At 36.1% G+C, this 25319-nt stretch overlaps 1 protein-coding gene across 5 annotated transcripts in view; it reads right to left on the bottom strand.

Annotated features, from left to right (window-relative positions):
- cobl (cordon-bleu WH2 repeat protein) overlaps positions 1-23369 on the bottom strand; it is a 51422-nt gene extending 28053 nt beyond the window's left edge. Inside the window, exons 1-9 of one of the 5 annotated variants that reach the window (XM_028012833.1) lie at positions 23246-23369; positions 22915-23047; positions 12563-12757; positions 9724-9934; positions 7428-7656; positions 6770-6814; positions 6049-6137; positions 5506-5577; positions 443-625 (exon numbers count right to left, since the gene is read on the bottom strand). In XM_028012833.1, the coding sequence (XP_027868634.1) occupies positions 443-625; positions 5506-5577; positions 6049-6137; positions 6770-6814; positions 7428-7656; positions 9724-9934; positions 12563-12757; positions 22915-22943 (1053 nt within the window). In that variant the 5' untranslated portion in view covers positions 22944-23047; positions 23246-23369. Of the gene's footprint in view, positions 1-442; positions 626-5505; positions 5578-6048; positions 6138-6769; positions 6815-7427; positions 7657-9723; positions 9935-12562; positions 12758-14373; positions 14555-22914; positions 23048-23176; positions 23196-23245 lie in introns of those variants that run through there. The other 4 variants (XM_028012834.1, XM_028012837.1, XM_028012836.1 and 1 more) reach the window with 4 other exon arrangements.
- Between the last annotated feature and the right edge of the window lie 1950 nt (positions 23370-25319).

The following is a 25319-nucleotide window of genomic DNA, read 5'->3' as shown; positions in this document are numbered from 1 at the left end:
AAAGCCGTTTTTGCTTACATCAAGGTTGATGATTTAAAACAGTTTAAAGATTTGTTTTTCTTTTTGTTTTAATGCTTGACATTTTTTTTTTGCATAATAGATTTGAACACAAAGGATTTCCACAAATGTTTCTTGTCAAAATATATTTTTTTCAGTCAGACTTTCAGAAAGACTGGTCAGGATTTAAATATGGATGCATGGATGAAGATCTGTGCAGTTCTACACTGTAAAAGGACGAAAGTTTGGAAGAGTTGTTTTGCATATGTACAAAGAAAAATTACCCCAACATCAGAGCACTGTTTTTAACGACAAATGTTGGAAAAAAAAACTTTAAAAATCAGTGTGTATCTACACCAACAGGTGTTCAACAAGTGCCATGCTTCGTCTGACTAATGAGTCCAAGTCTGAGCACCGCACAGTGTCGGCGTTTTTATCTCTTCACCTGATTGCTCTTAAAGCTTGTGTTTCCTTGGCTGGGTACTGGGACAGCAGGTGGTACTGGGGCCCTTCTCTTCTTGGACTCAGCTTTGGCATGCATCGTGGGAATATCAGTGAAGGACTGAGACTGCTCCAGGGAGCCTGGATGTTCTTCTTTATAGGAGACCCCTGACACAGTGGACAGACCCTGTGGGTTAGAAGAAGAATAACAGGAGAGAAGAAATCAAATCTTAAATAAAAACATTAAAATATGCATATATGCGATACAGGAAAGACTTATTTAGGCTCTATTTAATACCTTTGTCGTAAAATTCTGAGAATAGAAATAGATCTTGCACTATTTTAAGACGAAATCTTCCTTCAAAGGAATGTTTTCATTCTTTTAATAATGATTTACTTATTTCAATGTTTACCTTTAGTCTACCAAGTTTAATTCAAAGCTGCTATACAAAGAATTAATACTTTTCACATTACTGGCACTTCAAGCCCCGTGGGAACATTAAGCTGTCTAAAGCTGTCTAAATAAGGATCACAAACACACATAGATACTCAGAAACATAAAGAGACCGACAATATAAGTAATTCTTTGGTCATAACTGATATTGCTGAATTTATGTGATCAAGCTGAAAGTGCAAGCTTACGTTCAAAGGGTGACTGCTCTTGACTGAACAGAAAAAAGACTCGAATGTGTGATCAAAGACAGCTTTGAGTGCTCCTGAAAATCTGAGCCTCCCTGTGGCTCAGCTTGGTACAGAGCCTTGGCACAACAAGGGCACCACACCAGGGTGCGCAGCCCCATGATCGAAGTAAAATGTTTAAAAGCAAATTAAGCAATGGATTCAGACAATGCCTGAATGTGAGATTAAAGAGCAAGAAGGAACATTACGTTCCGATCACTTGAAGTAACAATACCCATGGTCAAAACATGCCATGATCAGGAGGAGCAAAAGAAAAAAACGGAGAGAAAAATGTAAAAACTTTAATAACAGCTTTAAAGATGATGACGAAATAGTATTTCTTTAATAAAGTCCCAGAAACAGAAGTAAAGAGAAGCAAGCTCAGACGACAACCACAATACACTAGAGGCTTTTTGTATTTTGCTGTAAAGAAACATTTTTCTACACTGTAATGCACAAAACATCCCACAGTCCTGACCTTAACTGCCACTAAAAAATGAAATAAGTCAGTAAAATACTTGCAAAATGGTACAACTCTTCTTTGACTGAACAGTTGTTCTCTCTGTGGTATGACAGATATGTTCACAGGATGACAGGATAAGAGACAGGCAGAAGGAGCTGTGGCAGGCAGCAAACTGAGTGATGAAAACACAAAAGGGATGCTTGAGGGGAGGCTGATATGATTTGGAATCCCCCCAAAAAAGAACACATTTCAAGTCAAAAAAAAAAAATTTCAAAGGAAGAAATTCGCATGAACTCTATCTGACTTTTTCACCTGCTCACTCCTTCTCCATCGACCTAGTTAAAAACATGAAAACTGCGAGTGGGTAAACTAGATCAGAACGTTCTCTGGCACTTGGGAAGGGAACACAAGTCGGCACCGCATTCATAATAACGATGAGAGCAACACAAAAGGAACCTAAAGGAGCATCATTTACATACTGCATCTTGTAGTGATGCCCATTACTGAGAGCTATAAATAGAAAATAACACATTAGCAAATAACTTAAGATACTTAAAAACAAAGGCGGCTTACGATGACAATTACAGTAAAAGTGCTAATGCCTGCTGTGATTTGAACTTTGGGGACTTGTTTTTGTGCTACCATTTAAAAGTCACTGAATGAAAAGTACGCAGTATTTCTCTGCCCTCTGGTTGAATCTTTCAAGTCGGTTTCATCTAAGATCACAAGTGCTTGTGCGTGATTGGAAGGGGAAGGGGGAAAAAAAGCTGTAAAGGCTGAGTATTTTATAGACCTCAGAAAATGAATAACTGACAGAATGCATGAGGGAGAAATACAGAAATCTTTTTAAAGACTTCAGCAGGGTTGGCAGAGTGCAGAGGGAGAAGACACATGCGCTCACAAATATTATAATGCAGTAGAGTTCATGCGGAGTTTATGGGCAAAGGGGATTTAGATCTTGAGTACTTTTAGAGAATAATTATAAAACAGCAACCTACCCTAAAACATGAATAAGAATCACCCAATATTTGATTAAGTATTTAATCCCCATTCCAAATCTATAACTTTAATCTGACATCCCTAAATAAATTAAAGACAAAAATGTAAAATAACAAAAATCAATAACAGATTTTTTTGCCAAGTAGTCCTGCAAATCCTCAAAGCTTTGCTAGAGCAGAGTAGGTAAGAAACCCATCAGACAGACAGAGTATAGACAAATTGTAAACCAACAAAGAAATGGCCTGTCCACTTAGACTGACAGGCCAAGCCATAACTCGTTAATCAGAGAAGCAGCCACGAGACCCGCAGCAGAAAACTTCAGCTCAAGAATCTGCCGCCAAGACAAAATTTGTCTTACAGTCCACAAATTTAGCCTTTATTGATGAGGGGCAAGAAGAAAGCCTTTGCTGAGAAGGGGGATATAAGAAAAGTCGAGTGTGCAGTTTGACACAGACCATGTAAGAGACGGCAGCAAATGTGGAAGATGGTGTCCTGGTTAGATGAGACCAAACTGAACATTTTACGTGCAAAGGAAGACTAACACTGTCTGCTGGCAGTGGCAGCATCATGCTGTGGGGTACTTTTCTTCAGCAGGGACAGGAAAGCTGATCAGAGTTGGTGTGAAAATGAAAGGAGCGATGGTTCAAGTTCCAGAAGGACATAATGCCAGAGGTACAGTTAAGCCCATCATTTAGTTTGAAATCCATTTGTCATTCAAACTGGATTCTTTTTTCTTATCCTGGTTGGAAATGACACAGGCATATCCTAAAAGAAACTGGGTTTTTTTTCACCATGTGGAAAGTCTTGTATAACATTTATACTGGGCCAACTGGAACTTGAAGACACTTGGATACAGCCTTGTAGCCCTTTTTTGAGTTGTGCTTACAACTCAGCACCTTTGGCTGATTTGTGAGCCATTTCAATATGGACAACTGTCCATATTTTAATGCATGGACAGTTGCATGGACAGTTGTCCACTCATTAAAATGTCATGGTTAGTTAGTGTGATGTAGAATCTTTAATTTTTTCCACTTGCATACACTTGAAGAACACTCTGTTATATAAAATGTAAGCAAAACAATTTTTTTTTCCTTTTTTGTGCTGAAATCTATGGCTCACTTTAGCATTATATTCTGTCACACAACTGAATTAAATTAATACTTGGTTTTAATTTTTAACTAGCTTCCATTTGAAACAGAATTACCCAAATACAAGGATATGTGGAATGTCAGAGTTTCTAGGACCACACACTCTTACCCTGACCTACACAGTAGTTTAGCCCTTAATGAACAATTACAGATAAGAGGCTGGGCTTTTACTGCTAATGTAGCCAAGGTAGTGTAATTTGATGCCTTCAAGCTGATAACACAGCGTGCATGCATGTGGGTGGATGTGTGTGTGTGTTTCACTGCACAAATGCATGTGTGTGGTCTGATAACAGTCAGTGAATGAAAAACAATCATATCAGAGACGAAAGCCAAGCTGCATTGACGCCCACTGATAATGATAAGGCTGAGAATGAAAATATCTATAAATCAAACTTAGCTGCCACTGCCTTAGATACATTTTGGTATTTGGATTACATCATAAAGATGACACAATGCCTTTTACATTGTGTTTTGCACGCATAAATCCTGTCCATGCCTTTCTTTTTTTTAACACTTCCTGACTCAGTTCAAAAGTTTTCATTCTCAACATTTTCAAATAATTACATCAAGGAAATGAGGCATACAATGAGAAATATGCTATAAAGCATCATCAGCAAGCAGACCAACAATGGAGGCAATGCACAGTGTTAGTGATATGACAGAAAACAGGAGGGTGGAGTCCAACCAGCAGCTTTTTAACTCAGTGAAACAGAACAGCAGAGAGTCGGCCAGTGTTTCTTTACCTAGTGCAATTGACTCCCTTCTTAATGAAGTTATGGGTGTAACAAGCAGACCTCAGCAGCTGAGAATCTGTTTTACAGTGGCGTGGTTACGGGAAGTTTCATGTTGATGTTTAAACCTGAAGTAATTAGTTGCAAACACATCTATCAAGGGTTCTAATTTTACTAAACATTTTCAGATGTTCAAACCAAGAAGCTGCTGATCTTAACCTTCTGACTGTGTTTAGGAATAATGTTCATTGTTCTTCACTTACTGCTCTCTATTAATAATAAATAATGTATACCTGTCTCTTGTAATTGTCCAACGTGTAATTAAGTGTTTGCATGTAAAACAAGTTATTTTTCTACATTAACATGACAGAGGCCTGCTTACAAATGTAAAGACAGTTACTGCCCTCTGGAGGACAAAAGAAAACAATGTTCTTTTACTGGAGATATAATGACCAACCTTTTAAATGACCCAGCTTTAACTACAATAAGCATGTACTGCAACTCCCCATTTGGACTTTGGACTCATAAACCACAACATTGTTCAAGTATGCAGTGCTTCCAGTTGCACATTAATTTATACCTTTAAATGACAGAGAATATCCAAGTTTTAATACTGGAAATTTAATCAGAAAAAATCCCCTAAAAAAAACTACCCTTTTCTTGCAAATTTGCAATTTTCAACATCAGGGATTTTTTCTGTGGCACATTATTTTTTCTTTGCTACACTATGATCCTAATACTCGGTCATACAAAAGATTAGACCTATCGACATATAAATGATTTTTACCTCACACAATACTGTTTGCAACATGCTACACCAGTTTGAACTGCTGAGTGAGAATAAAAGTCTTGGAAACAAAACATTACATTTTAACTAACTCTATACAAAGGACAAAATGAGTCCAAAACCTTGCAGAATCAGCAAGTCTTTGAAGTTTGTTTTTCAATATATGCTGCAATCAATTGTTGTACTATCCACTCATAAAAATAGCTGAGTAATTTCATAACTAGTTCAGATGAGATTAATAAATATATTTTAAATACTTACATTGAATTTTGTGTCTGAGTTTTGAACTGCAATGTCATCAAAGTCATCCATGTCCAAAGACTTATTGTCAGTCTGCAAATGGAAAGGAATACACACATGCAGCATTCAAAGACACACACATGCATTTAGTGTTTTTCAAAGCATTTTCTCTGGCTGTTTTACATTAGATAGCAATCTGATCCACAACATCATCATTGATAAGAATGTAATCTTAAAAATGCTTTTTTGAGATTATTTTGAAAGACAAATTTCTGAGACAGCCTCAAACAGGAATCAAACACATTTGTGTTTAATAAAATTAGAGACAGCAGATCTTTTCAACAATATAGAAATAGACACTTTGTATCTATCCAAAAGTATGACGATAACTCAAGGAATGTGCCTTACAACTTGGCTCAGAGGCTTTAGATTTATACACAATACAGGTTTCCTTTTGACTAGGAAAATAAATTAAATAAAGATGTTAGGTTAGTTGACAAAATGGCTGCCTGTTACTTTAGAATTTGCGAAAGTACTCCCTACATGCGATATTTAAAATCTTACCTTTGATTTCCTTTTGCTGAATGGGAAGATGTTTAGCAACCCTTTCTTTTGTGGTCTTCCCAGACTAGCAGTACTGGAATAAAAAGACTCTACAAAAAACAGAAAAAAGTAGAGGAAGTGAAGTTAGATATGGCATCATTAACGAGTCATATTAAAAGAGTTAGGGGCCAGTGTTATTCTGAAACTATAGCAATGCATAAATTACAGTTATAAAGAGGTTGGAGTGTTTTTAATAACTAAACATTCGATTTAAATTCTGTTATTTACATTGCTTGCACACAAAAATATCCAAAAAAATCGATTAATGAAAAAACTGTTTCAGTTGCTATATCTTACTTTATTAGCCAGCAGATGGCGCCAAAACCTAATTATTTTCTACCAGTTTTATTTAACCTTCACATGTTAAACTGACGTTTCTCAATAAAAATGCTATTTTCGTGCTATCCTACTGAGCAATGATGTGATTTGGTCTCTAAATTAGCAAAGCTAATTAAGTTCATTACAATTATTCAGAAATAAAAGGTGCCAATATGGTTCACACATATTACAACTATAACTTCACATAATTTCTTTTTAACATAGTCTTACTATAAGCAGCCTACAAAGCTTAATAAAAGCGCCAACAAGACTTTGTTAATGAGGAAGCAGCAGTAGATTGGGTTAAACAGCCTTTGGGGTTAGTATAGAAAACATTAGCACCAGCAACATGGAGGACATATACCTGAGTTGCTCAGAACAGGGGCAGAAGCCATTTTAGGCTGTAAAACTGGAAAAAAAAATTTACAAACAGACTGAGTCATTGATACGTAACCTGCATTGCAACAAACTGATAAATCGTTTGTGCTCTGTGGAGACTTTCAAACATCTTAAAATGCCACACAGACTAAACTAATGTGGAGGATACACACACAAATAATAAATAAGTTTACAGCATCCGGATGAAAATATGCATGCCCTTGTGTTTGAAATGCACCAAAGTATGATGTGATAATGTACATATCTAAAACACTAAGATTAGTGAAAAAGTTTGAAATGAAGTGAACGCTCCTGCCAGGTACTGCATGCATACTAGTAGTTAACGCAGCTGGATATTAAAAATTAGATAACTGCATTTGACCATAAACATGACATAATGTTTTGCTTGTATCATTCTGCGCCACACCAAGAATTTCTATGATAAAAACAGAATCTTTCTGGGTTTGGTTTCTCAGAATGACATGAATCATAAAATATGACCTTGACTCCAATCACAACTGAACAGATAAGACAAAATATCCATATAAAGCAAGTCCTATTCCACTTACAGTTGATATTTGTCACTGAAACCACCATTGTACACATAGACATTAGAATTAACATTAATTCGGGTTAAGGTTTACCTAGACTCTGATCGTGCACGTAGAGTTCTTTGATTCCCAGCTCTGTCAGAGATTTGTCCAGCGGTAACTCGTGGCGACTGATGCAATCTTTCAGGAGCAGGACATGTGCAGGGTCAAAATCACACTTGTCACAGATGGCCGGTATCAAAGCCTGGAGCGGAACCAGCGGGTTGACCCGTAACACGGCCTTCTGGTTGCCGTGGAAGTTCACCATCAACCGCACAGTTTTCTGAGATAATGATGGAGAGAATTAATCAGTAAATCTAGGTCTACTGATCAAACAAAAGCCTTATTAAGTAGAAATGTGTCAATCAATAGACAAATTCCAATTATTTAGTTCTACGATGGGAAAGTAGAAAAACAGCTGGTTGCACTTCTAATAAAAGAAAAAGTTGCCAATGTTTGATGGAAATATTGAAACAGAAAACTTTATATATGTGATGCTCTTAAATGACTAGTGTGTAGTATGCACCAAGTCTGTTTACCAGTCCAACCTCATCTGTCCTGCATTTGCAAGTCTCCCTCCATCATCTGCAGATCTCAGCGAGTTTGAGACTCACACATTCCCTTCATTACTGACAACATGACGACTCTGGAACAATATCTGATAAAACATTTGTTTGAGTCCATGCTTCAATGGATCAGAAAGATTGTGGCAACATAATGGGAAATAAGTGGTTGCAGCTAATGATTATTTTAGTAATCAATTATTCTATCAAATATTCTGATGATTAATTGGATTTTAAAAATTGACACATTCTGCAGATTTTTCATCTAATCACTGCATCTTATTTGATCAAATATTAGAAATGCATAAAAAAATGCAAAAATAAAAACAAAAACAATTAATTCAACTTGTTTTTACAACAATAGGATAAACAATTTATTGTCTAAACATAGCATTCCTTTAAAGCACGCTTGATCATTTGGAGCAAAGAATGCATATAAATCTAAATAAAAAATATTTCTAACATCAACCTCTGAAAAGCTCAAGCCTTTTTGCTTGAATTAGGATCAATATAGTGCATGGTTAACCAATTGACCATTTTTTCAATTAGCCAATTAATAATTGGAAAGCAAAAGGTGCTTACTTGTAGGTATTTCTTTTACAGAATTTGAACCAGGAAAAATGAAAACAATGTCACTTGAATAGTTCTAGGTATTATGTCTTTACAGACAGAGAAGGTTTTTTTTATTTGAAAAATGTATACATTTCCTGTTTTGGCTCCAAGTGTGTCGCTCTTTCTTCAAATGACCTTATTGTAAAGTCTGCATACGCCAGTTAATTAATCGACTACTAAAATAGCTGATTATCATTTCAATAATTGATCTAGTATGATTAATCAGATAAACTGTTTCAGGACTAGAAATAACTCCCAATTGGGAAACAACTCATAATGTTATGGCCGATTAGCATATTTTAACAGAACATACCTATTATTGATCAACTGAGTACACACTGATCCCACAGCAGTCTGACTTTAACTGCTGAAAAGCCTAATGGGTGAAGGAATAAAACAGTAAATGACTGGCAGCAGTTGTAGGAGGAGTGTTGGCCTCTGGCCTGAGGCCAGCTGGGCTCAAAGGCAGACAGAGCTGCCACTGAGCCCTGAGAACAGCAGAGAAATAATGCATGGTAACTAAAGGTAAGGGACTCATCAAATATTGAAACACCCGAGGAAAGCTAAGGAGAGGCAGAGAAAAATACACAAAGAAAGAAATAGCTGAAGAGTAAACAAAAAGAAGTAAAAAGTAAAATGTTAACACAACCTGTAGAGTTTCCACTCAGAAAAGGCACACAAAAATAAAAAAGTGTATAAAATTGACTCTAGTATGTACAGGCCAGCTTACAAGCAACCAACGTCCTACCTTAGCATGAGCCCTTACAGGTTTCACTGGCCTTGCCTTCTGCCAGTGGTACAAATAGGACAGGGTGGAAGAAAGATTACAAGGGGCCTCATGTAAGCAGCACAAAGCACAAGATATCAAATATTTTTACATAATGTGATCTATTTTTTCTAGGATGTTAAATGTATTAACTGATAGTTATTCATATATGACTGAAAAAAAGATGTTCTCCAATTGTAATTCTCTTTTATTAAAATATCTGCTTCATTTTTAGGAAAATACCTTTGGCCACAACACAACATATAAGAATCGTGGCCCATTTGAACTGATTTCAGGCGGTAGCATATGAAGTATTTTTTAAATGACCTCAAATAGACTTCAAAACGCAATGAGCACACAACAGAAAGTGGGACCTGCTGCAACAAAAGCGGGATTCCCCCTAACTCACCTCTGGCACTTTAGGAGCTGGTCTACGGGTCACTTTCTCCTCCACGACTTTCTCCTTGATGAGCACACAGGCCACATTGAAGGAGCCGAGCAGGGCGTTGGGCTTGAATCCCAAAGAGTGACCGTCGGGGGAAAGCAGCTCCAAGGTGTGCGTTGATGGGTTAAGATGGTGGTGACCACACAAATCAACCAGCAAATCCATCAAAGGTTTACTGGGAGACGAGAAAAGAAAGAGGAGTGAAAGTGTGTCCGGATAATATGTGTGTGCGTGTGCCCGTCTGTGTAAGGACAGAATATTGGGTTACAAGGCCCACCTAGCTTTAGCTTCACAAAAAAGGAAAACAAAACGAACTCGTATACCTAATGAACTGCAAATAAGCAGGACAATAAAGTTGTTTTTTGCCAGAATTAACTGCTGTTTTCCCTTTGCTTTTTGGAAAACTCAAACATGTGATGTCTTCATATCTAACTGGAGTTCATAGATGAGCACTGAACAATATTGTTCTAAACATATCTAAGTCAATTTTAAAACTATAAACAGCAATAAGTTATTAATAAGCTAAATAAGTAGTGTATATATACACAAGGGGCCTCATGTAAGCAGCATATATATATATATATATATAATAATTTTTTTTTTCCTTTTAAATACTGACCAAATATTGCAATTTGCCTTTACTTTACTACTTGGCCAGTTTGTCCATGTATCAACTAATAAACTACAAGGTTTATCCAAGAGAAGACAACAGCAAAGAAAACATTCGTGTAACAGGACTGGCTCTGCCCTCTACTTATTCATTCATTTGCTCTGCAATCCAGTTGGAGAGGGCAAGTGATGATTAGGTCTACAGTATTACCTGTCAATCTTCAGACAAAGAAATAAATGGTCTCCTTTTGTGGGAAAATCCAGATCAAATGACATAATGGAGACAGATAGCACAACAAAGAACGCTGAAGAGAAAATCTCTGACTTTGGAATCAGTGTGCTCCACATGTGGGCCTGAAACGGCAACACAATTGCATATGATTTTCATAATATTAAAACACTGTGTTGCAATTCATCAAAGATAAGTAATCAGCTATTAGCTGATTCCAGGTTTCTGAGTTGCATGTTACCTACCCAGTGCAGTGTTTAGCAACAGAAATAAAGATACGCGTTACACAACTAAATTATGTAACCAATTTCATATGAGTGCTATATGGGGCCATTAAAAAGATTTTTGATATAACAGAACTCAGTGTCAGCTCAGCTCAGCAAATAAAGACACAAACACTGATTTTTTTAACCCTTTTACAATATGTTGTCAGCTGTTCTCTACATTGCTTTGTCTGTGTGAGTATTCTTATACAAGAGTTAGAAAGAGATTTCTGTAAGTCAATGCAAATCATGATATAAATGGTGACCACAGCACATCTATTTGCAATTAATAAAAGAACTAATTTCTAAAACTTTATTAAATTGTTTTGATCCAAAACCTTCTAGAAAAACATGGTTACTGCATAAAACATAGTTTCATGCATCCGAGTAAATTAGGATATCACTAAAAAGTGAATAAATCAAATATGTAATTGTGACACACATATGTGTGAAATGTATAGCTTTATTATTATTTTTTAAATTGTAATTTTACGAATGACCAATAAAAAAATAAACAAAAATATTGTGTTATGCCCTAAACAATTATGAGGAGGACTGCTGACTTGACAGACATTAATTTGTCCTTAGGTCATTGTCAAAGAACCAGATTTTTCACAAAGTCCTGTATATAGGCATGTTATTGGAAAGTTGAGTGGAAGGAAAATGGCTGGTAGACAAAGTAGTAAAAGCATGGAAAAACTGCAAAAAATGGGCAACTAATTTACACTTGTAAGGCCTCTGTTGCTAAAACTATATTAGAAATGTACAACCTGTATACACAATTGTTTTGCCATCAGATGTTGAATACAGGCAGATTTGATCTTCCACAACTCCCACTGTTAAAAATAGGCACTGCAGTGAATGCTTCAAGAGGTTAAATGTCAAAGGGAAACTCTTCAAATTTTGATTCTCTCGAGACTCTCCATAAGGAGCCTTTACTCTCCTTATGGAGAGTGTCAATGACTTAAAACTGGACAACAGTCAAGACAGTATAGTGTAGGCAATAACATAGGATTTCCGAATTAAGAATAACTTTTTAACTTTTAAAAGCTATAATCATGCACATAAAAAAATATTGTGTTTTTGAGTAAAAAAAATACATTAGTTACATTTCTTGAACTGATTTCTTGAAATAATTTTACTTCTCAATGATTTTCTAACTAACCAAAAAGCACCAGTACATTGTATATGTAAAAACTGACCAGAGAAAAACAAACAAAACCTTATTTTTGTACATTGGTAGGGAATACAATGGAGACATCTGCTGGCCTTAAGATTCTACTTGGGTAATAAAGAGAGGCTTGTTGTTTTTTTGTTTTTTTTATCAAAGACATCCCCAATTTTCTGCCTCAGCAGCAGCAGGAACCTCATTATGGAGTGCATTAGCAGGTCAGCTGACCACACACCAGGACAAAAGCCTGTGCACTGCATAGAGAATGGCATGTGAACATTCACCAGGCTCCATAAAATAGGGCAACATCCAGTTATCATATTCCAGTTTGGGAGTTTAACTCACATGATCTAACTCTAAGACTGAAAGATTTCTAGATTTATCAGTTTAAATAAAATAGCAGTAGATTGTAGAACTTGTATCAGCATTCACAACCAAAATATCTTGCAGACGAAAGCAATGAAAGGACAAAGTGACTGAACAAATACCACTGGAATTTGAGAGATTAAACATGTGCTTCATTGGACTAACCTTCCATCCTCTGTTACAGAAACCTGGTAGCCATGTGGTAGAGTTAGCTGGAAAACGATGGTGGGCCTTAGGATGTTTTCCTTGACATCCATGGCTGATGTCCCTCCTCCATCAGGTACATTGTACCTGAACAAATGACGGGGAGCCGGTTGGGGGGCCTGTGGTGGAGGTGGGGCAGGAACTTTCATTCTCCTCCTGGATAATGACAAGTCCAAAGGTTAAAAAAAAGATACAGAAATACTAGATGTTCCCAGGTGTTTTTTATTACCTTTTTAGAAGCACTAATTTTATTTTTACTTCTATTTCAACTGAGACACTTTTGTTTCTCTTGAATTCAGCACTGCTTACATAACAACCCAGCCTGGTGAATGGATTCCACTGTTACCACCTCAAGAGCAGCCTGAATACCAATGACATTTTTTTTTTTCTGCATTTCTGACTTTGGTGCAGTGTTGCACCAAAGACTTCATTCATACTACAACAGAAACTGAAATCATCCGTTTGGTTATCAAGATGTTTAATCTTCGAACAGCTACTGATTCAACGTGATTCTGAAATGACTCACAACAACAACCTAACAATTTCTGCAGATTCTCCTTCTGCTATCTCACCTATATCCCAGACCGCCCACACTTCTATGAAATGCATTTGTGTCACTTAGTTCTCGCCTTTAAATTGCATTCCATAGCACTCCTCATAAACATCTCTCTTTTCAGTCTTATTACAGCTCTGGGTAATTATTTAAAATAAAAATATGCAGCAACAGATCATTATAAAAAATGTAGTCGCCTATAAACCTATAAAACACCTGATGAATCATAGTTTTACTAAAATGAAACCTGGAAAGGACTGGCTACTGGTATCACGGTAAACAAAGGGTTTAAAGTGTGAGCATTTCACAACGAAAATTAGTTTCCGAGGCAATAAAGAAAATTCCATCTGCATACCTGTAAGTGTAGATTAATGTAGTGCTGCCCTTCCCCCACTTACTGCTGTGCACTGCTTTTTGTCTAAAAGGCTCCTACTATCTAGGCTTGGAAACAGATGTAAATAAGTTTGTTTGTAATAGTACTGTTATATATCGACTTCTGCATCATACTGAAGATTTTTATATTCATTTATTTTAGATATGACATTGTTTGACGTCTTGTTTCTGCTCACATAAATTGGAAAGAAAAATAATAATAATTAAGGTGCAACATTCTGTGCGACAAGCATCTTTATTTAAAAATAACTGCTAAATTTTACCAGGGGGGTTTACTTTGTTTTTCTTAAATCTATGTATAAAAATGATTAAAAAAAATATAGATAGCATTATTATAAGTAACATTCAATGACATTATTTAAGCATCAATAGAAATAAGATACAATAGATACAATAATTCTAATTATGTTATGCATTTAAATATTATGTTTTTTGAATAAACACTTCAATACAGTGAAGCTTAATAAATGTTATCCACCGAGAGAATTTCATGCCAGCCAACACCTGGTTCTTGGGATCGCCTGGTTTTCCTGAACTACCTAAAATAAAATACATTTAAAAAGTAAGCAAAACTTTGTTGGCACGAAAACTGCTGAAAACAGCTGCATGTTCAGACCATAAGAACAATAGTTACATAAAAAAATCCTCCTGTGATGAGCTTGTGAAAGATATTATCGACATGGACTCCTGAGGCTACAATCAGCAGCCCAACAGAAACAGTAGATTTCAACAAGTCATGCACTGTATGTACACAATGGCAAACAATTATTCTAGACAACATTTTTTCATACAGTGCATGTGAATTTCATAGAAGTATCTCACTTACATCAAAGGAAATCCTTGCGTTAGTGTCCAAACAATTGGACTAAAGACTAATTCTCAACCTTTACAAATGTTCTAAGATTCAGCACACGCCTCAAAATAATCGATGTGCCCGTCTTTTATCGTCCAACCCAGGGCTGTAAAATTCAATGTTCGCTGAGGCTTTTCCACCCAGTCCAGAATAGAAAAATAAGAATGAGCATGACAGCGAACGGACTCTAACCTGAGTAAGGTTAAACATTGACAGGATGTGAGACATCAGCTAACTCTGACCCAGAGGACACAGAGAGTCATTAACTCATGCAATGCAGAGTGGTTTCTGCTGGTTGTGTCATTGAAATGACAGCCCACAATTAAGGTTATGACAACACTGATTATAATCCATTTAGAAGTAAATTATAGTGAGGGGTTTGTTTTATTATTAAGTTTGAAGACTGTAAATGTAAAACTCCTTCAAATATATGGGTTACCCACCATAAACATAGTACTATATTGTTTACTACATTGTTATTCTTATAAACACTTAAGAAGCTACAAAGGCATTATTAGGATGTGAAGCCTTCTTGGTAGGTCTGGTCTTTAAAGGTAAACAGAACCAGGCTCTGTGGACCTGTAAGACTGGGCCTCAGCCAGACTTAGCACAGTGAGCTAGTATCCTCCTCTCCCTCTCTTTTTTTAGAGCAACATTTCACTTTCCCGCTCTCTCCTTTCCTCTCTCCAGCATAGACAAAGACGCCTTTAGGAAAAAGTGTGGTCTCCCACTGAGTTGGAATCACCGTAAGCAATGAGAAAGATGAGGAGAGTAAAAGAAAAGTAATGAAGGAAAAGCAGGAAACCCTGCTCTGGCACAAGGGTGCAGTAAGTGGAGTGCTGCGATGCTGCAGGAACTCGGTTACTAAAGTGCTCTTTTCTTTTATACGCACATGCACATACACACACACTGCTAATGGACCTTTCAGAAACACTAAGTCCCTTTCACTTGACTAAGCATCATTCATAAGGATACATTACTACCCCAAGTTCATAATAAAACACCTTTTACTCTTTATTAGGTCTTTTTTGATAAGATTTAAGACATCCATTACTCACAAGAGGAACTTTTCTCTGATTTCACTACTAAAAACAATTTTGTTGGATATGCACCTGTTTCAACATTTACAATACGCACACCTGAAGGCACTTTAGATTGACCAATTTATCCAACACATGCATCTTTTAGGCTTTTGGAGAAAAAGAACCCACACATTCACAGAGAGAACATTTTAACTGCATGCATAAAGACCCTGGCTCAGATTTGAACACATGATCTTCTTGTTACAAGGAAACATGGCTAAGAACTGGGCCACTGTGCAGCACCAATTTAAATGTGAGCAACAAAGTTCGACTCAGTTTATTTACAAAGCACAGAGTCAATGACTTTGCAGTTATCACTACCGAACAAGCACATAGTGACAGCAGGAAGTCAACTGACTGATGTTTTTGACAGAGGTGTTAGAAAGGAGTAATTCAAACAAAAAAGGTGTCACCCTCTCAAAATAAAAATAAACACACTTGCCTTCTAGACATGCAGTTACATTGCTTGAAGGACATAGCTAGTACAGAAGCAAATGTGAAAAAAACTTCAGTTTTAAAATAAGACAACCACTGGTGATTGTGAACTACTTTGTTTCTGACAAATTTCTTTATTTATTTAATTTAGTGGCAACTTGTCCACCCATGTCATTGGGTGAGAGATGGAGTAGCATCCCCGCAGCCCTACAAGGATGTCCTTAGAGTCAAGGACAATAGAAGTTATAATGTGCAACCATATAATACAAGACATTATAATTTCCACATACACATTGACTGATCAGGTAATTTGTTTAAATGCCCTTGATATGGCTTCATTACTTCATTCAAAATTGAGAAATAGTGGTTATGCATCCATTCACAGGACAGACAATCATAGATATGCATAGACACTCCTATGTACGATTTGAAAAGACTGATTATCAAAAACATCACATTGACACAGTTGTTATTTGAGTTGTAGGAACATGACTCAAGCAGAACATTGTCCAAAAGTTGAAAAGTGACCAAACACCGTTAAGGTACAGGTTGGGGATGGGCAATATCAAATTACCAGTGAGTTTTTTAATGTTATTTATTTAGATAAAAATTAGTTACATTGAAAACACATTATTTAGTTGTTAGCTTTGTCAGAAACTCCAAAAGACACAAATGTGGGCCTTAACAATCATTTGGATTGATGACTATCTAAACAAAAACTTGCCTATGGGACATCCTACATGTTTGAGGAAAATTCTTATCTTGCGTTCATATTACAAAGCTGCTGTTAGAGTTGACAAACTTTCCTCTGGCTTGAAGAATTAAAATCCTAATTTTTCTTTATTGAATACATACTGTATATGTAGTCAGTAAGTTTAAAAAAAAAAACTTGTGTTTAAAATAAAAATTCAAATGGTAAAACCACTAGAATGAACAACAACAATTATCAGTGCCATTATTTACCTCCCACCTTCCATTGTCCTGTCTCTGATGAATGTGAGCACATCCCAGACTCTCCCTCACTTCACTCTGGACCCACACGTATACACCATCCTGCAATCCAGCCAGCATACTTCTTGGGTGTCATGGTGTCCCCATGACAACCTATATTTACACCACTTGACTGCAGATGAGAGCAGACCTCGGTTCAGCAGCAGCTGTGGATATTGGACGCATTCTCACAAAGGGCGTGTGTCCCAGAAAGGCAAAAACCAACAAGGATGGCAAGAAAGAAAACCAGCAAAGAAGCTTTGAAAGACTTTTTTCTGTTAGTACATAAAGACATTTAAAACACGAGCTCTCTACATGTTGCTAAACCACGTAGCAACATATAGCAACCTGCTTAGCAACCCAAACAGGGTCTAATTCAGCATACGCCTTGATGAAAGCATTACTGACCACATAATTAGCAACCTAAACACACAGCAAGACACAAATGTAGACTATGTCTTGCGACGTAATGAAGGTCTTGCCTGCGGATGCAGTTTTTTCATTGTTCTGAATTGGTCTGCACATTATATTTCTACATTTTTTAAAATACATTAAGGTCACATAATTTGTATGGTGGTTCTTTATAACCATGCTAAAAGCACTGCCTTCCTCGAGCACAGCAATAAAATAGACACTGTAGCATCACATTTCTCTGAGCGTCCACACTCAAATGAAACTCGCTCTTTGCACATGGCTGCTAGGTTTCCTTTAATATGGGACTCAGTACTCAGTTTAGTCTTCTCAATTTTATTACTATTTTCTCAATGAAACTGTGGGAGGATCTATCAAATACTATAGAAAAGCCACCTTTCCACTAAACTAGAGGTGTATAAATTATTTTGCATTGAAACAAGGACAATTAGAGGCTTTTTTTTTTTGCCTCTAACAAAAAATGCAGCACATGTGCATCACAATAAATCTGAATATTTATTGTAGCAATCTAAAATTTAGGCTAGGACTAGAAAGTCTGTAGACCCATTAGAAAAATATTAAAAATGAGTGAAAAATGTATTTATTGCAGTAACTCCATCAAGGCAAGTCAAAGTTTATTTATATTTACAACAGTCTCAGCTTACCAAAGTGCTTCACAACAAACACAGCATCACAAGTAGGTAAATGATAAAATAGAAATAAAATTAGGCTTAGTAAAAAATAATACCAAGTGAACACATTGTATTAATTAATTAGACACAAAAAATAAGTAACCATGCATTATAAAAATAAAGTAGCAGAAAAATTTATAGTGATTTAAGTGAATAAGTAAGGAGTGATAGAAGTCTTTACAATATTCCAACGTTATGATGAGTTAGACTTATGAGTGACAAGCAACCCCAGTAGAAATAAGAAAACGAAATAACAGATGTTAGTAGGAAAAAGAGAAATATTTGATGATGCAGAACTACAGAACAGAAAAAGCAAACAGGTGAAGAACAATGGAGCTGATGGTGAAAAGACAGAGAGATCATGTAAAATCACAACAGTTAGAAATGCTAATTAGTCTGTTCTCTAATTCCCAAGATGATTGTTCAATTAGAGACTGCTCCCACTAGAGAGACTCAAGGAAAAACACTTATGATGCAGACATTGCTAGAACAGCTTTCACAATAGCAACACCTACTCCTTTTTAAAAACTAAACCAAGTACTCATCTTCATGAATTGAGATTATTTAGAGGACAAGAGATCAAATAGAAGTTCCACTTGTTGTGTTTCTCAATGTACATCATAGAAATGTCACCATAAACAGGCTCTGTACTGCAGCCTTCAATTGTTTTCATAATGACACCTCAAAAAATGATGTTGGCACAAAGTGGTTGTTTTCTCTGCATTAATGGATTAAACGGTTCACCAACATCCAACAATCTTGGAGTATCCACCAGACTCCATTAAATCTGTATGCGCAAACATGTGCAGTCCGTCTGTCTTCCTCTCTTACCAACGCACATACCGCAGTGACTAACATATGACAGCGGGCTTCCAGAAATAAACTGACTCATAACAGCTGCTTTAAACAGACAAACACTCTCTGTCTGTCCGCTGTTGATACTTCACATTGTCAAGTGTACAGAGAGGTCTTTGTTGTTAAAAAAAGTGTCTGCCACTTCATGTGTTCAGCACTAACAGCGGGGTTGGCATATAACATAGCCGACAGTGTGGTGGAGCCCATGAAGAACAACTGTCTACAAATACACCCAGTGTAGAAATGTGATAAATATAGCACCGCATTGCTCTGGAGTGAATATTCAGAGCTGCGTTTCTGTCTTAATGGTACACAGAAGGGATGTTGTTGGGTGTTCTTGCCCTTAAACAAACATCCATTTGACATTAAACAGAAATCCCATTATTACCAGAAAAACATACGTAACATTTTATTACCATTCTCTGCCAATTATCTCTAAATTTAAGAGTTGAGTTGAAGTTTGCAAGCTTGTGGAAACCCAACATCCACATATTATTTAAGTCAAAGTGGTCTGCTAAATGGTTGATGCCGTAGAACTGCCAACAACATTACCTCAAATGAGTGCTCTCCTGTCCATCTCACATTTCAGATGGGGTTTAATTTAAGCTACCATAAAATAAGCCTAAATATACTGTTGTGACCAATGGAGACGTCCCTCTTTGTATATAAAAAAAATAGACATATATATTTTTTTAAATTAAAAAGAATGTTTCTACTCACTCAGTTTTACACTCTTCTATACTATATTGAGTCCTTATGTGACGGACTAACCCCAATTATTTAACAATTGTGAAGTGAAATTAAAATGATATATAGTTTTCTTCTTTATAATTTTGTGCAACATTTAAAAATATGTATGTTGATGCAAAGCTGACAGCAACAAACTCAAAAGACTTGTAGCTATAACAGCACCAAACCTTCCAAATAAGTGTTGAACTTCGAAGTATTAACTCAGGTAGGCTAAATACAAATGCATGTCACACTCTATAGTATTAATTAGAAAAAAAAATAAAGCATCAGTCATTTTCACAATTGAGCTAAACATGAGCAGATGCAAAACCAAGTCCATCACAAACAATGGAAGCTTCTGAGACAAGAAAACTAAGTCTAACATAGCTGTGAAGCAGACGGCAGCATGCGTCAGTTGCTGAGGCCTGTACATAGACAGTTTCTTCGACACGAGTTTTCCTTATGTTTAAAGGAGGAAGTTCATATTTAGAAATATGCATGTGTTTCTAAATACATGCATATTTGAAAATAATTCATTTTATATGTGAAATACAGATTGGAAATAACTCATGTGACTACAATTAACTCTATAAAAGACAGACAGAAGTACTGAAACTCCCTATAAATTTATCACAGATCTATAAAGCACTTTGAAGAACAAAAACCCCACACACGTGAGGGAAGTTGTAAATTTAAGGAATATCGCAGTCGCTTCAGTTTAAGTTCATACATCTGCCGCTCCCTTACTGCTTATGGAAAATGAAGGCAAGGCATATGCAACAAAACCACATTATTAAAAAGCCTCTTGTATAAACCTTAATCAGCTCACAAACAAAACTCTCAGGAAGTTGTTCTCTCACAAACACATGTGCACACACCCCCGCACACACAAGCGCACCCGCTCCAGTCATGCAGAGGAAGACATCAGTCTGTTAATTAAAAGGTACGTATTTGCTGCAGAGTTCAACAAGACAAATCTAGTCTAAATGCAATCTGCTTACAAAATGCTCCAACACACACAGTCAGAAGTAACAAACTTGAAGAGTTTTCACATAGTGGTTTTGTTTCAGAAATGACATGAGATGCACAGATGTGTTTGCTGCCAATACTGATTTTTATTTCTCTTTAAGATCTTATCTGCTACTGAATTTGGGCTATTCTAACTTGTTTCCTACAAAAAAGTGTTACTTTAACACATGTTGTTCCCACATGTCCCTAGTTCTTTTGTATTTAATGAATAGGAAAAGACAGACATTCAGAAAATGAAATATTAATTCAAATGTGGCTCATTTGTAAAATTAAGTCCTTTAATTTTGATTAATCCCGCCCACATGTCTATTTTAAAAATGTTTTTATTGGTCTAATATATACCTATATAAAATGTTCATTTTTTTGTTAAGTGTAGGTGGAAAATGTTGATAAATTAAAGAAACAAAGGATTAAAAACATCCCCAGGTGTTGTTCTGTTTGACCTAGTATTTTCATTATGTTTTTAATTTTGATTTATAATCAGTTTGCTTTCTTAGCAAAGACAAAATGCTCCTTCTCTGACTGAGAGTAAGAACATACGGAATCAGAAGCTTGCCCACATCCTGCTCTGTCAAAACTGGTAGCACCAATAAAAACAAAATTAGGCTCAAGATAAGCAAAATTTAAGGTTAATTTAACCGCAACAGATTGGAAATAGTTTTCCTTACATTTATATGTCTGATCTCGGTTTTCTGTGAGAAATCAAACTGTCGCTTTTAAGGAAGTTACCCTGAATTTATCGCATGTTTTTTAACTCACAGAATTCAAGTTTCATTCAGGCCGCCTTCCCTTCCCACACTTGAAGGATACACTCTTAGCTTTCTAAGCACTGACCCACACCCGCATAAAAGCTCAGTGCTCAGGTTTCAAAAGCCAGGTTACAAAAGCACTTCCCAAAAAGAGTAGTCTTGTCTTTTTTCTGTGTCTGCTCAAGAGACCATGCTGGGTGAGTTTTGGAAGCAAGTTTGTTAGCAAGGTTTTATGAGCTCTGTTTTATTAGGATCACAGTAGTAAGGCAGCTAGAGAAAGAGTGATGACGAAGGAGAAGTTGTAACACAGAAGTTGTCACGGCGATGTATGTTGAAGAAAAATGTCGCACAGCGAAAGGATGAAAAGGCATTTTGGCTCCGGTGCCAGCAGACTCAGTGGACAGTCACTTTGTAATTTAGCTAAAACGTGCTTGGGACTCTGAAATCTCTGTAATCAGGTTAAAGAGGCGTGCACTTAAAATAACAGATAAACACGCAAAATGTTCACTTTACATTATCAGTGCTGCTTCCAACAACAATCTAAAGTAAAGTCCTTCTTATACCACTACAATATCCCAAGCTTTGGACATGTCATGAGACATTTTTCAGTCAGTGGAAAATATGGCACAACATGAAAGGCATGAAGAAAAGCATTAATCACAGAAACTATTCAGTTATTTTGGAAGAGCTGCAGAATTCAACAGCTCTGGTGAGAGTCTGGAAATTTTCTACTATGATCTCCACAAATCTGGCCCCTGTGGCAGAGTAGCAAGATGAAAGTCCTTGTTAACACATGGTGATGGTGGAATTCAACAACATGAAGCACTGCAGCGCTAACCCCAAGTCTACTGCTCATCAAAGGGGCTAATATCTGGCTACTTCAAAACTCAAAGTATTGAAATGTTATTCTCTGATGGTCAGTTGATTGTTAACTATAATGAATAAATAAAACATGAAAGTGGCATCACAGAAATAGTTGCGTACCTTACCCGGATGCAAAAATAAATACTGAGATCATCGCCCTTCATTCTTATTCACATGCACTACTGAGAACAGGAGAACATCTGCAGCATCACACATACCTTAAAGATGTGACAGAAGGTCATGTTTTACAAGACCCATGCCTTCTCCATGATTCTCAACATCAAGCAAACATTTGAAATGCATGACAGCACCCATTTTCATAATAAAAGTCAATGCAATCCACTGCCTTCAGAAGTAATTTTATAGTAAGCATAGCTGTAACAAAAAGTTCAAGCAGTGTGAGTGTTCTTACAAGGTAATTTTTTGTCTCTTTATTATTATTATTATTTATTATTAGTATTGCTATAGACATCATTAAACGGGCAAATTAAATTAAAATAAATCCTAACAATAACTACCAAACTTTAGCACACAAAAGTTGAAAAAGGTCAACAAAATCGATGTCATTGTGGTTAACTAGGCCAGATTTCACGTGCACACTAAAAACGTAAAGTTAGTTTCAAGTTACATAAACCGGTAAAAAGTCGGTATGCGTGCAGTCTGTGTCCATAGACTCACCCTGAAGGGGGTTTGGAGGACTCCGTCATGACGCTGATTAAGAAATCCTCTCCAAACACGCCAGACTCCCACAAAAATCCGCTCTTCCTTTTAAATATGCTGAATATCCATTACGTTAACACCGCAACATCACCTGGATAGTACACAAAAATAATTTTAAAAACGTCCTGCTGTTTTAAACTGCATGTTTTGTTTTTTAAAGAAACTTATTTCTACGTGTATTTATGCATAGGCACAACAAGTGATAAAAGTTCACGGTGACCTGAAAGCACAATGGCAGCATTACGTCCGTCTCTGCTTGTTAGGTTCAGGGACCGATGCATTTACTTACTGCTAAGTCGAGCGCTTTTCCATGAGAAATTAGAAGTTGTGTTGGTTCTTTTCCAAAGGGTTTATTACTTGTCAAATCCACTTGATATAATCCCCGTCTCCCAGTAGCTGAATAACCTCTAACATTATCAAGTTACAGAAATATATTGGGCCACAAAACTACTTCCGGAAAATATTTTCAAAATGAAACTTCGACAAAGGTCTTGTTGAGAGATGGGCAGTGTTCTGAAAGCTTATTTGAATACTGAGTAACTCAACGTCATATCTGATTTAATACATAGCAATCATGTCATCATACAGACAGATATTAAAGAGTTATGTTCAAATTCTGAAGACTAATGAATAAAATAATGCAAATAAGCAACGATTACAAAATAGCTTTGAAGCAGATGAAACACTTTTTGTAAGAATTTATTTCCAGCCATATGTGGCTCTGGCATTGCAGGTTGAAAGTAACATCTAAAAAGAAACAAAGCCAAAGAACAACAATGAGAACACACGAACTGACACAAGAGAAAAAGTATAGAGAGAATGGCGAGCTATAAAGAAATAAACAGTACCTGATCAAAACAGAAACATAAATCAAACTAAGGTCATCTACGGCTCATAACGCTATCAGTGTTAATTGATTATGTCCAATAAACCTACTAATATACCCTTAGTTGTACTTTTTAAAAGGCAGCATTTTTACACACTTTTGAATGAGAATTATTTTTTTCCTTTGAGCAGGAACTTTGTTAATAAAAAAAGAAGAAGTGAAATGCCTTTAAGAGAAATGAAAAGATCTTTAATTAACTTTTCCAGGAAGTCCATTCAGCACATCTCCTAAGTTGTCAAGCTCTGCAATTGAGATTTACAATGTTATATGTGGACATGTTTTAGGCTCTGTCACTGTCACAATAGCATTTTGTATTGTGTAATTCTATTTTTATTTGTGTTGTAATTATGTTAGTATTTTGTAAGAAAACAGAAGATGATTTATTCATTTATTTTTTATTTTTTTGTCTTTTATGTGCAGTAGCGGAGATACCTCTGTACTGGTGTTGAAAAAGTATTATAACTATATTTCTTTGGGTTGTTTGTACCATTTAACTTTTTTTTATTTATTTAATTTTTTTTTTTAGCATTTTGTTACTTAGATTTCATGTGATACACTAAAACAAAGCATCTTCTAGTGGTGATACTTAAAAAAATAAAATCTTAAAAATAAGATTTATTTGTATTTAGCCCACTTTACTCTGATACCCCTAAATAAATAAATAAACAGTACAAATAATTACATTAGCAGGAATAAAGTTGTGGAGAAATAATTTAAAAAAGAGTTAGGGTATAAAACAATGACCAAGCATCCAAATTAAACAAATATTTGTTTCAGAAACTTAATTTCTGCCATGTGACAATTTTAAGCAAACTGTTATAAATAGGTTTTTATTTGGGAACATTTATTTTTACGCAAGTAAAATGTTCCAACTAGCTTTTCTTCAGCAGGGTTTTGTAATTTCTGCTATACATGTGCAACCCCCAATCAACAATTTTATTCTGAAGGCCCGCTAAGCAGCTTTTGTTTCTCTGTTGGCAACTTGACGCAGTTCTCCTAAACCCGCCTTCGTCAGCACATCTTACGCCAATCATTCTCATCGGGAATTCAATGAGCGCCAGCTGGAGAGCGGAGGCGCAAAAATAGCTCGTAGGAATTGGATTTACCGCCAATTAGGCATTTTGGTAGTTTTTTTAGTCAATTGAGTGAATCATCCGTGGGTTTCGAGAAAGCCCATATTGCCAACTGAATTAAATTTGATATGAATTAGCTATGTCCGCACTGGCAATTTTCATACAAACACATAGTTGCACTATATTTTTTCCACCACTAGAGGTCACCGTTTAAACACAAAATAAACGAGTAGTTTCCCCAACCGTGGGTCTTGAGGGCACGATGTTCCGTTTTGTTTTAGATGTCTTAAAATCGGCCCCAAATTGTATGTAACCTAAGATTGAATTTCATAATAATGATAATAATAATTTAGCGAGTTTGTAATGAATTTTACATTTTTCAATCTGAAAGTGCTACAATTAAA

The sequence above is a fragment of the Xiphophorus couchianus genome, chromosome 3, assembly GCF_001444195.1.
Source record: "Xiphophorus couchianus chromosome 3, X_couchianus-1.0, whole genome shotgun sequence".
NCBI classification, from domain to species: Eukaryota; Metazoa; Chordata; class Actinopteri; order Cyprinodontiformes; family Poeciliidae; genus Xiphophorus; species Xiphophorus couchianus.
This window is presented reverse-complemented; position numbering and strand designations above follow the sequence as displayed.